Below are 16,250 nucleotides of genomic sequence, written 5' to 3' on the forward strand. Positions count from 1 at the left end.
ACCAGAGTGCTGATCATCAGGTGAAAACAAATGCTAAAAAGGGTTTCCAAATGCCGTTTGACCCAGACTTGGTTTCTATTCTGCCAAAAGTATTATGTAAAAAGCTTACACTTCAGAGTTCTCCAAAGAAAAAGAAAAGGCATGTTAGTGGTTTCTGTGTGAGCAGAGATGAGGACACCGGTTCGGAAGTCATGACAGATCAAGTACGCAGGCTAGATTACTTGGTAGGCCGCCCAGGAAAAGGCTTTGCAAGGTCAACTCTGTAAGAATGCATTTAAGGCTCAGGCATGTCTTCTCTTGTGGAATGAGACCTGTTCCTGCTGTAAAATATTCTGGCACCAGAAAGGAGACAATTTTAAGAGAATAGAAGCTAAGCCTACATAAAAGAAAGAAATAATAAAAAATTCAACATGACCCCAAAAATATTGCCATTCAGATAACTTTCCTTCCTACCCCCGACTCCACTTGTCCCATACATGGCTAACGTACCAATTAGCAGCTTGGGATGAAAATAAAAGTCAGCTTTTGACACTCTGGTCAGTGTGGTTGAGAAATGGTTCCCTTCGTCAGAGATTAGCTATATGTGGGGGAGGGGGAAATCGCCCTCTCAGGTGGTAAAAGAAAAAGTCAAAGCGGAAGATAATGAATAACTAGAAGAGTGAGCCCGATGCACGACTGTAACAAGGGAAATCTTTCGTTAACCTCATACCCCCTGACATATCGTTGTGCTTGCTTGTCTAAGAGAATAAGGCATCAACATTTAAGGGGAGGGGCTTAAAGAAAAGAAAAAGGGCATCTTCCTCTTAGCTCCGCCCTCCACCACACTGCGAAAACGATGCGGAGACTCCAGCCGCTTCAACGCGCTCTCAATAAATACACCATAAAATATTCCGCATATATATTTCATATATGTATATATTTATATATATATATTGAAAGAACAACACATTTAAATAGAACAAAAGTCGGCTCAAGAACAATCTTTTTTTTTTAAATCAAATAAGTGTTAAGACAAAACAGAATATTTTGTTTTTCTTTTAATATTTTTTACAGTTATAACTATTCTGACTCTAAAACAGTTACTGTATAAGAATATCGCAATCAGGCATTACTCAAGCATTATATGTCATAATAAAAGCCATTTGCAGTTTTCTTTCATGTAGTATAACATATGCAGCATACCAAGGTAAATGAGGTGCAGTGTTTTGAGATTTATTGTAATAAAAAGATTTGACCCCCCCCCCCCCCCCCCCCCCGTTCCCTTCCACCCCCTCGGAAAGAGACGTCCCTCGGTTCTTAGTTGTTGCCATAGCGGCTTGAGACGAGGGGGACTGTGTTGGGCACACGTTCCCTCCATCAGAGACGACACACACAGGCAGGGTGTTGCATCGCGATGAAAAAATGCCACAGGTTGTTGCTGCTGCTACTAGGGCTGGGCATCAAGTGTAAAATCTCAATACTGACACAGAACCTGCTTTTCTCACAGTTAGCTAAAAGGACACTTAACTATTTTTTTCCCTGCTTATTCAAGCATATTGAGATCTTATTCGTCTTGCTTTCTTCAGTCTGAGAAAAACCATTTGAGAACATGATGTTTGTCAGTGCAAAATTGGCTTCAACATTTTAGGCCCAACAAATTGTTAACTGATGCCCAGCTGTGGCTACAGCGATGTATCGAGTGGCAGTTTCTGAGAGGAAACAGACACAAGAGAGAAGGCAGACTCATCCAAGCCAAACGAAGCCATGAGAAAACGAGGCACACTTCAAATAACCGAGCAACGGGTTGGATCTTCTCCAAGCCGGATGGAAAAATGGAGGAACAGGGACTGAAACCTCTTGGCTATATGTCTGAGTGAGAGTGGCAGTCTCTAAAGTGCTGTGCTAAGTTCATCGCTCGTGATCAGGGGGCCGTAAAAGAAACGATCCCCGCCGCCACCCATGCTCCACGCAAACCGAACCTGAACCACATCCAACTGTCCCAACGAATCTCTGGTCCAAGACACCAAACATCCTACAAAGATCTACTTGGCATTATATTCTCCTATTCTACAGACTCACTGTCTCGGTACATTGACTTCCTGTTTGGATTGCCAACAAACACTTGGAGAGTAGTAAAGTGGCCACTGCTGAGGAGATTTTATAAGTTCAGTTTTACATTTTCACATAACAGCACCATCGAGAGGAAAGGCACTTTCAGTGGACTTCTTCTCACTCCTTTGCTACCTCCCTGAAACAAGCATAGCGACCAAAGCAGGTGGACCTATCGATTACTACAAAAAGGTTCAATGTAGCTACTTCTACAACACAAAAAATGGAAAACCTTATCTTCTACAGAGAAATCTAAGAGAATTAGGTGTTTTATTCTTTATTCTGCGCACCAAACTATTTCAAATCAAATAACATTTTTTAAAAAAGAGTAAAAAGGAAATGTCAGTTTCAGAAAAAAAAAAAAATACAATTGAGCGTTTACATCGGCAGGCCTGAAATGTTCTAGTTGTATTTGCAAGAAGCAACTGATGGCATTAAAAACATAAGACAGGCAAACACATAACAGCCATGTAAACATGTGTTCAACTGCCCTCAACATGCTTTTCAGCCTAACGAGAAACAATCCTCCTCCTTCTTCTGCCATGCACTCATTTGTTCAACTTCCAACATAACCTACCGCATAAAGCTTTCACTGATCATTTAAAAGTCCTTCCAAAAACACAAACACTTGAAATCTCCGGAAAGCCCACTAAATTGTCCTTCGGTTTCAACCTTTCATTTTCCGAGTGGGGGGGATTGTACGGCCACTGAATGTAGTCCTCTGGCATAAAGGAGAACCTTTATTTAGGTGTAAAAAACGAGATTACAGGCTTTGTCACGCTGATTTGCCAGTAGGCCGACGCTCTGGTCATGGTAAGGGCTTGAGGCCAGCTTTTGGAACAGAGGTTGCAGTGCGACGCAAATCCTTAGAGGATTTAACTCAAAGGAACTGAGAACTATGGCTCAATTGTCAAGTTATTTCCTTGATCATGTGGATTTGAAATGGATCACAAAAACTGCTCTACCCCGTATTTACAAGGAGCAGTCAACACATTCAAAGGCATCAACAGCAAACTATTGACTACTGACTCTTCTGTCCTGAAATAAAATCTTCTCAGAGCATGCCAACATCATTTCATTTAATTTTCCAGCTGTGAGAAAAAAAATTAGAAGAGCATCAAGCAAGCTTTTTTTTTTCTTTTATCCAAACATCAAAGAAAGCGGTGGCTGAGGTCCACATCCCTACCGACAACAGTCCAAACACGTCACTAGGTCCAACAACCCCACCGCTGTTCATACAGGTACTAAACGTCTACACACCGACACAGGAACGAGTCAACAGTCAGCTGCAATAATTCAACTGTGTTATATCTTTTTAACCTTTACTTATGATACATTAGACTTTTATTTATGATACATTAATTACTAAGATTAATAATTAGACTACATCTTTTCTGTTAGCAAAAATAAGTGGTGTGCATTACAGAACTTAAAATGTACAAATATATTTCATAATCTGGCTTTTTAAAAAGGTACTAGTGAAATAATGAAGGCTCAAAACACACTGGCCTCCAGACTGCAAGGCTGCGACAGTAGAGGCAGGACTCTACATTATACCTCACTGTTCAAAGGAACGTCTGCCGTTGTACCGTTCACAAGATCTCAAACCCCAAAAATCTAACTCTAAATTATTTGTAAATCTACTCTTTGCATCAACCATAGCAAAAGCACCTTATCCTGTCCTTCCATTCTGAGGTTTTCTTTTTTTTTTCACCCTAACCTGCTTATTTAGAGTCTCATGCACAGAGGCTCAGATTCAAACTCTTAGAGTAGCACCGTGCCTGTGTTACATTTAGAAACACATGCTTCTTTTAGTGCAGATAACTTTTTAAAAACATGTTCCTGAACAAGCTTCAGGTCTTCAACGGAGTGGAGGAGTAATGTGGGGACCGCACTGTAAACACTTCCAAGGAAAATCATAATCATCAACCCAAGCCCAGAGGTGTACAGTGGGATCAAAGTTTTTTCATTGCTGAAATGCCTCTGAGGCAGCAACAGAGGGAGCCACAGACTACACATTTAAAATTGGATGACAACACTAATGCTGCCATATTGGAGACGTTGTTTGCACCAATAAGGCACATCTGATGTGAAAAGTCTTCGGTGACCAAATAGCCGCAAATCCCCTACATAACTCCTCTGCTCCGTTTTGAGGCCATCTCCTATTCAGGGCCAGTTAAATGGGCAGGAATTACACCTGGCTGACGTCTTCCAAAAAAAGTTTCCTGAAAGTCTCTCGTTTCATCACAAGTTTAACTCCATACCCATAAATCCAGTCCATTATTTTAAAAGCCCACTGTAGCAGCTGGATTCATGTCTTTTGAATACTAAGTAAAAAAGTCAGCTCTAAAGGAAAGCTAACAGCTAACAAAAGAAAAAAAAAGGGAATAAATATTTTGAGCTATAGTAGTTTTAAATGAGATGTATAGACAAGTCAGATGGCTGTGGACAAAAATGACAGGCATCAGGTGAAAGTTTCTGCTTGTGACTTCTTTAACTGACTGAAATGAGATTCTTACAGTTTTTTTTTTAATTAAACATTTCTGCTAGGCACTTAAAATACTTCTTCTATATGGCCTTTACACTCCACTTTGCTGCCATCTGTAGAGAATCTTTGAAAAAAAAAATCTCAAACACAATCATGTTTGGGAGTTTTAAAATCAATTATACTCTGAAGCTATAGTGGTGCATAAATTCCTTCAGTTCAAGTTGAAACATAATAATCACCATAACTGTGGATGCACCATTTTTACCCAACAGCAACAGGTGCCTCAAATAAAAATAATTACTGCCTTTTTAAGTCAGAGGAGCAACAAAATAAGTGCCTTAGAAGTGGGCAAACTTTTCATTGAAATATTAAATTCATGAGTCATTTAAATCCCCTAAAATCCTCTTCCCTTCGTTTAGCTGATTATTGCACTAAAGGAAACCATTGTCACAATCAAATTATCCACCATCTTGAACAGGGAAAATGCAAGATAAAGCACTGAGGAAAACGAATGCACGATGATTGCTAAGAATGCGAACAACACTTACATAATTCATTAAAAAGGATAAAACAATAGTTTTCCGCTGCATGCAGATGAAATGACTGGATTAAAAACAGTGTTATACTTAAAGATACATGGCTGCATTTCAGCATTTTTTCCTTTAGATCAGCCAATAAAAACTGCCCCACTTCAAACCTGACAACTGACCGTTACAATAAATCATAAATCATCTAAAACGTTTCAAGACGACTTCTCATTGTGACTTTTAGAGGGCATTTTTACCTCGTCGCCAACAGATGGCAGTGTGCTCAAAAAACATATGTCTTCATTAAAGTAATAAACTGGGGAGAAGTGAAAGAAAAGGGGGAAAAAGTGGCAATGTAACGGACCTGTGGTCCATAAAAGTACAAAAATCATCTCTCTTGTTTCAAACCTCAGGGAGTATCGACAAACTACAGTAAAACTGAAAGAATGTAAAAGTGCTGCTGCTCAAACTGACTTGAGGTACTAGAGATGGTGCAGGATGAGACCATTAGGAAGGTCTGTGCCGAAGGAGGGGAAAAGAAAAGAAACAAAAACACCCACAAGGTCACAAACAAGGAAAGAAAAGATAGGAGGGGCCTGAAAAGGGTGGGAATAAACTAGTTGGCTGGTTTAATATTGCATAATAGTGCTGAGTTTCTGTCTTGTTTGTCTTTAAAGCAGCGTTTGAATCCTCAGTCCAGTGTAGGGGTGCCTCCTCCCCTCCCTCCTCCCTGCTCTCTCTTCTGCACAGTGTCAGGTCCGCATTGACTCGGCATGTTGGGGGTGGGGGAGCTGGGCATGCACCTATGAGGACTCCTCAACTGGCAAACCAGGCGTGCATGGTTGTTTTTGTGTTTGTGTGATAAAGGTGATCATGGTTAGGGGAGGGATGTTTGCTCAGGCGAAGTACATGGTCCTCAGGGTATCGTGATGGATCTGAACAGCTTTGGCCAGCGCCTGGGGGTCGCGACCGTTACTCTGACCCGATACATGGCTGCCTTCAGCACTGAGGAGAGAAGAACAAACCATTTGTGTTTGTCTGAAAAAATATGTCTGAATATGGGGCAAAAACCAGCGTTTTTAGAAGTTGCTTGCTCGTCTTACCTGTCATGCTCTTTGTCCACCAAATGGTAGCGGGCGCGGAAGGCCACCAGGTGGGCGTAATAGGCAGGTGCAGGGATGGAGACAGAACGGGTACAGCGCACGTAGGTGTGGCACAACTGGTAGGTGAGCAGCTGGAACTCGTCAGCAGTAAAACAATTGTCATCCCACAATACATGGTAGTGGGAGGGTCGGCTGGTGCCCTGAGAGGGGACAATTAAATGGTAGAGATGTGTAATTACTAGCTTTCAACCACAATAAAAAACTCTCAAAGGAACTAGAAAGATTTTCAGTCCAATATTGGTTAGATAACGACTCTGAGATTGTGATTTTAGTAGATTACAAAGACAGAAGGTTAAACATCTGCATTAAGAAGACAACCAAGGTTTAGCTATGATTTTTAAAAGTAGTACTGGATTAATATTATTGATTACTGATACTGAATATTGATTAATCGTTAACTGGAGTATGCAGACTCAAAAAAGGTCATTTGCTGAAAAAACAACACACTAAGAACAGTAATTAAGTTGAAACTGTGCAAAAAAATATTCATATTTGGCATTTGTCTGTAAATATGTTCTACCCAGAACTCAACAAGTAGCAAAGTTTTAGTCTCACATGGTTCAAGTTCTTCCAAACAAAAACCCCTTTATATTAAGCTACTTTTGGCTGTTCAATTGTTAATCAGTTAATCAAAAAATGGTCAACAGATCAGCCCTACACTGTATTTATGTTAATTTGAGCAGAAAGGGCTGAACTTTTTACATGTTGATATCAGAAGTATTTTTGTTAGCTGAAGATGTAGCTTTTGCTCCAAATGATTAAGTATAAGCTAAAGGAATGACATGTTATTGCATTTTAGCCAAAAAAATATTACTTTTCTTATTTTAAAAATGTACTGAATCATTTTCTGATTTGCATTTCTATGCATTTCTAATGTTGTATAAAAATCTTAAGTGGTAAATGAAAAATCTGCAGAATGTGCAATTTTTTTTTATCCAACTAATCGATTGTCAGAATAATTGATAGATTAATCAGTAATAAAATAATAATAAGTTCCAGACCCACATTATATATTGAAAACTGAAAGCATCATTTTTTAACACAACTTCATAGTGTGTCATAATGTCAACCACAACTCAAACTTCAAATTGTCCAAAACATGATACGCGAGTCATTTTATCTACATCATCAAATCAAAAATTAAAAGCAATGTGATTTTTAATCAGAGCGTTTAAATTGATTCTACACATATTGATAAATGAGTGCAAAAACTGCACTAACCTGTATTCCAGCGTGACTGCAGAGGTAAAAATCAAACTCGTAGGGATGTGTGATGTCTGTATCCACAGTAGTACCAGCAGGAATGTTTCCACTGCGTCCAACCTAGAAAAGAATTTAGTCACTCTCAGTTATTCTATGCTAAGAATTTTACTATTAGGAGAAAAACTAAACAAAAATCAACAGCACATCTAAAAGGCACTCAATACGCTGACGTATCTCAAATAGTAAAAGTTAAAAACAGAGACAGTTCATGGAGCAACAAAGGCAGACAACAAAAACAACCAATTAAAATCCCAGGGCCCTTGAGAGCCTAATGCTCCGTATGAGAGTCTATGGATAAAATAAGGTTATTACTGGCTTCAGCTCAGTCAGGAGACCTTGAGTACCACTCCAGAGCTATTGGTGAGGGCTCTAATGCTTTAATCGAACGCAATTACTCAGGTCAGGAGGGTTAATAACCCAGTCATTTAAAAAAAGGGACAAATAAAGAAGCATGTTTTCAGTACTTACCCTCACCATCCTAATTAACAGAGTAAACCAGAATTACATCCTAATAGTTAAAATGCATCGAGAACCAGCGAGGTTGAGGTTTGTTTTCAAGTTAAACTACATAGATACTCTTCTTTCTCTATCCTGCAGAGATTGCACTTCCTAGACTAATCATTGAAAAAGAATAACCTGGTAAACACAATGCGTCTCACTTATTATTGCTGCTGTGGGAGCAAATAAATTAAAGGACATAATATGATAATAGTTTTAGGTTGGGACTTACTCTCTCATTGCGGTCGGCACAGAAGAGGCGAGTATGGTGGCGTTTTTGCACAACAATGTAGGTGATGCCTGGCTGGTACTCCTTCTCCAGGCTGATGCAGGCCTCCCGGATGGCCAGCAGCTCATAGTACAGCACCTGATGAATAAGAGGTATCCTTCTTAATGACTTTCAGTAAGAGGAACAAAAACGTACAGAAGTACTTTCAAATCACAAAATTAAGCTCAAATCAAGATAAATTCTCAATGTGCATCAAATGTTTCCCGCAGATGATAGAAATGCAACACTATGGGTCGCTGTTAGTCTTTATTGTGAGTTTTGGTTCTAACAGAGCAAACAGCCAACAATATTACAGACAAGCCAAGTATAAACTAATCACAAGGCTGCAGCAGCTGCAGCACTGATCAGCAAAGCACAACTAGCAGCTGCTACCTCCACACAGTGATGCGTTCAGTGGGATATTTAAAAATCCAGAGGTCCGGTAAAGCAACTGCAATAATCTAAACACATTTTATATAACGAAGTTCTCCCATTTTTATTTATTATTATTATTGTTTTTGGTACATGCAGCTTCCACAGTCACTTAACAGCCATCTTACCCAAAAATGGATGACTTGGTAGAAAACATTTAATTTGAGTTCATTGTTTTTAGATTTAAAATGTTGTCACATGAAAAGTTTAAAATGTTAAATCTTCTATGTGACTGTTGGTAATATTAGCAATTAACATTACATAAAACAGAAATTTGCTTGTTTAACAATACATGTTCTAAAACAAACAAAAGAACCCAGTCAAGATTAAAATGTTCCAATGTACAAATATGTCATAAAAAATAAACAATAGGAAAAAGCTACTAAACAGTTTTTAATTCATAATCAGCAAGATTAAAGGCAAAAACAAACCAAGAAAATCCTTTCAGCTATACCAGATTATAGCGGGATAAATCCAAAAGCCTGGAGCAACAGATTTTTTTTCCTGTTACGTTTGTTATTCTTCTAAGAAAAATTAAAAACAGTTTGAAGAAATAAAGTTTGTCAGAGGGAGCGCACCTGTCTGAACTGGCCTTCTGAAACCCCATCCCTGTAGAAAATGATCCTGGTAGGCTTGTAGCGGGTCGACTTGTAGAACTGGATGAGCAGCTCCCGCACCATGGAGGCCAGATCCTGGATGACCTCCTGCCGGGGTCTCTGGACACGCACCGTGGCACAGTACCTGCTGGGGTGGGCGTCCATACTACCAACCACCTGAGAAGGAACATTTGAGAGAGGAGTAGTGATGATAAATCACAGGAAGGAAAAAAAAGAGAGATCAAGAGAAACAAACAGAAAAATGTCCAAATAGACATGAAACTAACCGCTGCAATCGAAGGCTTCTTCCCATCACCAGCTGGCGGATGTGTAACGTCTGCCCCCAAGAAGATAACTGGCTGCTGAAACACTGATGGCCTGAAAATAAAAACAACACAATGCTCAGATTAATCAGAGATATTTTAAACAAACTGTGAAGGAAGGGTGTGAAAATTCGTCATGACCAACCGTTGGTGAGGAACCAGGATGTTGTTTATTCCTCCCAGCTTCACGTTGATCTTCAGGCAGAGGTTGGAGAGAGTCTGAGGCGACGTTTTCACTACATTCTTCACCTGAACGCACTGAGTCGCCATGCCCAGGAGGGTGTCTCCCACTCGCTTCACTTCAGCTTTGGATGATAGAACAAAAAAAATGCACTTTAAATGATCTTGTACAGTTTTTATTGCTGGTTTATCACATAAAAGTATTCAACTTTATTTTCCAATTACAACCACATATTCCAGGTATTTGATTGGGAATTTTTGTAAGAGAGGAACACAGTATAGTGCATCACGAAAGGGAAGAAAAAACAATTATGTCAATACTTTGTACAATTTTGCTGCAGTCGTAGTCTTTCAGGTTATGCCTCTACCAGCTTTCCATATCTACAGACTGAAAAATGTTGCCCTGAAAAAGAGCCCAATTTCAGTTAGATTGTCTGAAGACAAATGCAGATTTGGAGTTACGTCTGTACTTTGATTGGGTCTATTCTAAAAAAAAAATAAATAAATAAATAATTTCCCTGCTGGGATGAATAAAGTAATTCTATTCTATTCTTGCACATAAATATGTAAATCAGGCCACATGTTTAGAGTTTTTGTTTTACTGATAAATGAACATCCATCATTGCCTTTCATAGTGTTGAACCTAAAATTTCATAGTAACATAATTTGAAATTTAGCTGTCAAACAACTGGAAAAAATGAAGAAAAGTTGAAAACTAGAAATGACAACTGTTTAATGAACTCAAGTTTAAACGGAGACTCAAAGTGAAATATCAGGCGAAGTGTAGACTGCTCACAGCTTTGTAGGAACTATGAGTTATTTGCATTTAAATAAAAAAATACTTCTATTTTAGTAGTTTTCTAACCATAGACCGGAGTCTTTCCAGGCAGGATGACAATGATGAGCTGCAGTCCAGCGTAGGTGTTCTTCAGGTGTCTGAACATCGGCTCCACGCTGTCGGCCCCCTGGGCGTACTTACAGAAGCACGGCTGGCCTTGGATAGGCATCCCAGCATCCTTTGAGATTTTACGTAGCTGGTCCGTGAAACCCCTGCAAGTAAGATTGAACGATTCAAAAATCACCGAGCAACATGCATCTAAAAATATCAGCTCATCAAGGCCAAAAAAACAATTAACATCTACTCCTGTGATGTTTAAAGTGATGCGCTTTTCTTCCTTAGATATCAGACTGAGGAAGCAGCCTTACTTGAGAATTTCTTCCCGGCACTGTCTTTGTGTGGCGAAGCAGGCAATGGCCCACATCTTTATCTCCACTCCAGTGTGGAACTGCTTCCCCCTCATGTCCCAAACCCCATGGCTGGGCGTGGCTACCGTGCGGTTCTGAAACGACATCACAAACTCAACACATGGACTGAAGATTAAGTGAGCAAAAAATGTTCAGAAGACTCACTTGAACAGACAAACAAAAGTGACAACACTGAGGAAAAAAAAAAGCACAAAACACATGCACCCACCAACTACATCACTTATTCACTGGAGCTTACACTGAGACAAACAGCAGCTGGTAAAAGTTGTCAAATAGCTTGAACTTTACCACATTGTATCTCATTACAACAGTAAACTTCTATTCTTAGGGATTTTATGAATGGAAACTTTTTAGATTTTTCTTTGGAAAAATAATTTTGAAAATGGTTTAATTTTTTTTCCGACTTCACATTTGATTTGTGTTGGTCCATAACATATAATCCCAGGAAACACAGAAATTTGTCACTGTAACTTGACAAAAATGAAATAAATAAAAGCCTTAAAATATTCTATAATAAGATTTTAAATTCAAATGTCATAATAAATTATTGCAAAGTACTCTAAATGTTGGTATATTGCTAGTGTGATGCAATATAGTGCGTGAGAAGCAAATTTTGGGTGTGCGTGACTGATTTGAATGAATAAAAAAAAAAAGGTGCGTTTCCTCCAGTAGGATAAACAAATGTTAATCCAGAACATAGTTCAGTCTCAATAGGCTGCCTTTTCAGTTTATCCTAACTAAATAAATCTGTTCCATGTCATCTATGTAGACAACCATTAATACCAAGATGCTGGGAAATACACCAGTCAAACATAATTTGGGAATTAAAAAACAATTTTTCTGATGCTTAGTTTCATAATTTAAGTCTTTAAGGAATGCTTTAGATCTAGAAACCCTTTTTTTAAATTATATAAATTGGATTAAAGGTTACACTATTGAGACTCAACCAGGGCAAAAAAAAAGGACATCAAATACAAACAGAAGCCAGTGATTAGTTCCCCACAGACACAGAGGGGCAGAGCGTGTCAGACAAACAGAGAGAATGGGCGTGATTTAAAAGAAGGGTACCATAAAGTGCTCAGTGCTCACCCTGCCGCCGTACTGCAGCATGGGGGCGGGTAGCACTCGCCCCGTCACATGAGCCATCTCGTCGCGCACTTTGAACTGGAACTCCTGCACAAATGGGTCCGCCTCGTAGTTGGCACTTCGCACCTGCAGGAAAAGGAGGCAAGGGATTAATGGTAAGCAAGGTTGATGCTGGGCAGGTAATCACTGCATAAAAATACCTGGAGACTGGCAGAAAGAGAACTCAATCTAACCATTTTCACTATTGTTGTGAAAAATGTCGAGTCTTTAAGATTATATCTTCATCTTCTATAGGATTCATTATGCAGTTCTCACAGACACATCTTATCAGACTGAACCTCTTTTTCATCCTGTAAGTTTCAGTCAGTAGAGCATGAAAACACGTCGTCCTGTTTGAAACGATCTCCTCCGCTCTAACCTAGTCATTTTTATTTTCAGAGAACAGCTGGGAAGTGTAATAAGGTAACGGCGCATTTACAATGCGGATTGCTAATCTAGTGGAAGCCTTGGGCAATCAGTGCAGTTTTTCAGCCTCTCTTATAAACAACATGCTGTTGAGACAGTCGCAGATTCACATTGAAGCCATTTAGGCTGGGGCATTGTTTTGACCTTGGGCAGATCTGTGCTGTAATTGCCAAATGTGATGGAGAAGCACAGAGACATGCCTCTAGTAATAACACAAAATGAGAACAAGGGAGAGTGAGGTGATTATAAAACCAGTAATTTACCACAGAGATGGGAAGAGAGTATTATGCAGCCGAAGATGTGGACCTTCCGTTATTTAGCTTTTGTTCAAATATTCTATAGTAGAACTAGATGGTGCTAAGACTTACTGCAGAGAGAAAACATGTTAACGATTTCGTCTAATTATTGTCAAATTAGACGAATCTTCTCTATAAAATCTTTTCATATGGCTCACCGTGATAGAGGCTTTGTATTCTATTGGATTTATTGTCATGCTAATCAATTGTCCAATAATTAGAAGCTGCCAATTTTCTTTTAATTTCTTCTAACCAAAGCAAACAAATAACAAAAACACAAAAAGTGTTGTACTAATTATACATATCAAAGCTAAGAACTACCACTATTTTAGTTCCTACACACAATAATCCCTCCTCATAACTAAAACATGGCAAAAAACAATCTGAAATTATTGATGTAGACGTTAGTGTCAAATGAAGATAATTTTTTAATTCCTTCACTTTCTTTGGTAGTCAAACTTGTACCTTTATCAAATGTTTGCTGTAATCAGTTTTTGTTTTATTTATTTGCTGAATTAAAATAAAATGAGCACAAATCATTGAGTCTGCATTATAGCCCAGCAGCCATAAAAGCCAGATCAATTGATATAAATTAGGCCTCATCTGGCCAATACCAATAGCCAAATTTTCTTGATGTCTCCTCTGAAGATTCAGATGTTGGCAGATTCCTCCTTTTTATTTCTTAGAGACTAAACCATATGAAAGAGAAAACACATTTCTGCATTTTTTTTTGTTAAAAATTTGAATCAGTTTGAATCAAATATAAAATTAAGTAAGTAAAAGATTATTCCCATTCTATACACCATCATATTTCTACCACATTCAAAATAAAACAAATACATTACAGAAGGTTCTGTTTTTTCATGCTCTTGTGAGTTTATTTGTTGTCATTTTATGAATAGGAATTGGCTGATTAAATTCTCTGGCCAACTGATTGCTGCATCATCACAACTATGCACATCTACATTTAGCTCCATTAAATTTAAATGCTTTGAATTGTATTTTGGAGCAGATAGATTTTTATATATATTTTATATTTAAAAATTCTCATATCAGAAATGGTCTGCTGCAGTAGTTTATGAACAGTTTTCCAGAACTCACCAGCCTGCTGATCTCCTCCTGCCTGTCGGGCGCAGAGCGAGCTGTGGCTTTAATCATAGTGGAGGTCTGATTATCTGTCAGCTTCTTGATGCACCGCTGACCCGCTACAATGTTACACACCTGACAGAAAACAAAAATAGCTAAGTTTATTTCTCTATATTTAGCCAGTAAAGGACATTTTTTTATCTAACCAATTTTTACAGTTGCTTAATTTATTTTTCTAATGCAGGTGACCCAGATTTGATTAAATGATTTTTAAAAAAAGCTGGTTTTCTCTTACCTCCAGGGGCAGGTAGGTGTGCTTTTGCTCCTGGCCCACCTGTAGACAGGGCAGATGCGGATACTTGAGCTGCAGGTTGTACTTCTCCCTGAAGTACTGGGCTACTGTGCGTTCTACTGTCTGACCATTCTCCAACTGCAGAGGGAACCTAAGGAAAGTAAAACACTTAAATCAGTATAAACCACAGATCCATTTTCACACGGTGCTATCCATGAGTGGAAACTCTCAATTTCATATATTTATAGACTTCAAATTATACAAACTCATAGATATGCTATAGCAATGGTAGCAAAACAATGAATTATGACTCCTGAGTTTAAGCGTTTGCTGATCCATTTTTATGTTTTTAGCCAATAGAAATCAAAGCTGGGTGTTGATAGTCTGTTCAGCCATAAATAAAATAATAAAATAAACGATCGAAGGAATCTGCTTCTATCTGCAGTGTTTGGTGAGGTGATGATGACTTCCCAGTTTGAGCCCTGTCCCCTGTCCTCCCCTCCTCTTTTCATGCCCTACTGCATGCCAACACGCTGACTCACGTTTGATGGCTGGCGGGCCGACGGGTCACGTTGCAAACACGGTACTTCCTCCGCATCGTTCCACAGTGTGTCACTTCCACCTTTAAACCTGGGGGACATCACAAAGGTGTCAATTAAAAACAAATGTTCCTGTGTGAACGGCTATGTCATGTGCTAAAGCTAATCTTGCTCAACCTCTCGCCAAGCAAACACACATGCTTCAAACTGAGTTAAAACTCAATTTTTGACATGCAGGCAGATCTCAAATCCCCTGCATCACCTTTGATTTCTTTGGTGAATTTGACCCTGTGAGAGTCTGTCAGGGGGCGAGGCTGCTCATCTATGTTGTGGATATCCAGCACTTCACACATAAACTGGATAACTGGCTGGGCTTTGTAAAAGGCGGTGGCAGAGACTGAAAGACAAAGAAAGAACAATTATTGATTATTAAATAGATTTGTCACAATTAAAAACTTTGCTGCATGATAAATTCTCCCAAAAGTTACTGCAAAAATTGAGAATATTGTTGTTTTGAGGCAATTTTTAAGAATGATCATGTTAACGGTATAATAATGCAGGTTTGTCCTCTCAAAGATCAATAAACTTTAATTTACAAAGAACAACTTACACTGGAATTAGAAGATATTTAACTAAACATAAACAATAAAAAAACTAAACAACCAAAAACAAAAAATAAAATTGGAATAACCAAATATAACAAAAACCATAAATATGATTATGAAGTCTTGTCCCTTCAGAAAACATTAAACATTAGATTGGTGCAGGAAAAGCAGGTAAAACTGCCTTTTACAAAACTTTTGTGACCATCTAGCTCATTTTAATTCATCATTCAATTAACTGATTTGTTGTGACATGCTTATTACTTAGGACAGACAAAAACTATATCTGAAAAGAAAATTGTGAAAACCTAATGCATTTAACATTTCTGACTGTCACAGTATCAGTGAGGTGTTTTAAATTGACAAACAGTGATGCAAAAAGCTAATAAGGAAAACTATTTCCTATGATGAGTTTACAGGGAATTGATGCTGCAAGAGAGATAGCAAGTCGTCCAGTTGATAAGAGGAACTGAAATGTTGCAGTTTTTGAAATCTAAGACATGAAGTCATGCAATCTCTAGAAAAAACACAGACACCTCTGTTTTAGAAACGCTAGCCATACTAACAGTACTAATAGCCACATTAAAATTTCAACATTTTGTCCTCGTTTTAAAATCAGTGTAAAATCCTGTTCAACAACCAGTAGCCAGGCACACGCACACATACACAGTAACATTGCCTTTGCTCCAAGTGCAAATAATTAATGACATGTCGAGGCAGAAAGACAAGATAAACAGTCTCAATGCTGTCCTTAATTCAAGGTTCTAAAGGGAAATTGGAGCCGCATGAAAA

At 38.6% G+C, this 16,250-nt stretch overlaps 1 protein-coding gene across 3 annotated transcripts in view; it reads right to left on the reverse strand.

Moving 5' to 3' along the window:
- Positions 1-1,261: 1,261 nt before the first annotated feature.
- LOC102231083 (protein argonaute-3) overlaps positions 1,262-16,250 on the reverse strand; it is a 33,663-nt gene continuing 18,674 nt past the window's right edge. Inside the window, exons 6-19 of one of the 3 annotated variants that reach the window (XM_005806480.2) lie at positions 15,119-15,253; positions 14,860-14,947; positions 14,321-14,468; positions 14,041-14,160; positions 12,182-12,304; positions 11,033-11,166; positions 10,692-10,876; positions 9,792-9,951; positions 9,611-9,701; positions 9,306-9,500; positions 8,260-8,394; positions 7,488-7,589; positions 6,207-6,406; positions 1,262-6,108 (exon numbers count right to left, since the gene is read on the reverse strand). In XM_005806480.2, coding sequence (XP_005806537.1) covers positions 6,000-6,108; positions 6,207-6,406; positions 7,488-7,589; positions 8,260-8,394; positions 9,306-9,500; positions 9,611-9,701; positions 9,792-9,951; positions 10,692-10,876; positions 11,033-11,166; positions 12,182-12,304; positions 14,041-14,160; positions 14,321-14,468; positions 14,860-14,947; positions 15,119-15,253 — 1,925 coding nt within the window. In that variant the 3' untranslated portion in view covers positions 1,262-5,999. Of the gene's footprint in view, positions 6,109-6,202; positions 6,407-7,487; positions 7,590-8,259; positions 8,395-9,305; positions 9,501-9,610; positions 9,702-9,791; positions 9,952-10,691; positions 10,877-11,032; positions 11,167-12,160; positions 12,305-14,040; positions 14,161-14,320; positions 14,469-14,859; positions 14,948-15,118; positions 15,254-16,250 lie in introns of those variants that run through there. The other 2 variants (XM_023330926.1, XM_023330927.1) reach the window with 2 other exon arrangements.

The sequence above is a fragment of the Xiphophorus maculatus genome, chromosome 3 (assembly GCF_002775205.1).
Source record: "Xiphophorus maculatus strain JP 163 A chromosome 3, X_maculatus-5.0-male, whole genome shotgun sequence".
In the NCBI taxonomy this organism is placed as follows: domain Eukaryota; kingdom Metazoa; phylum Chordata; class Actinopteri; order Cyprinodontiformes; family Poeciliidae; genus Xiphophorus; species Xiphophorus maculatus.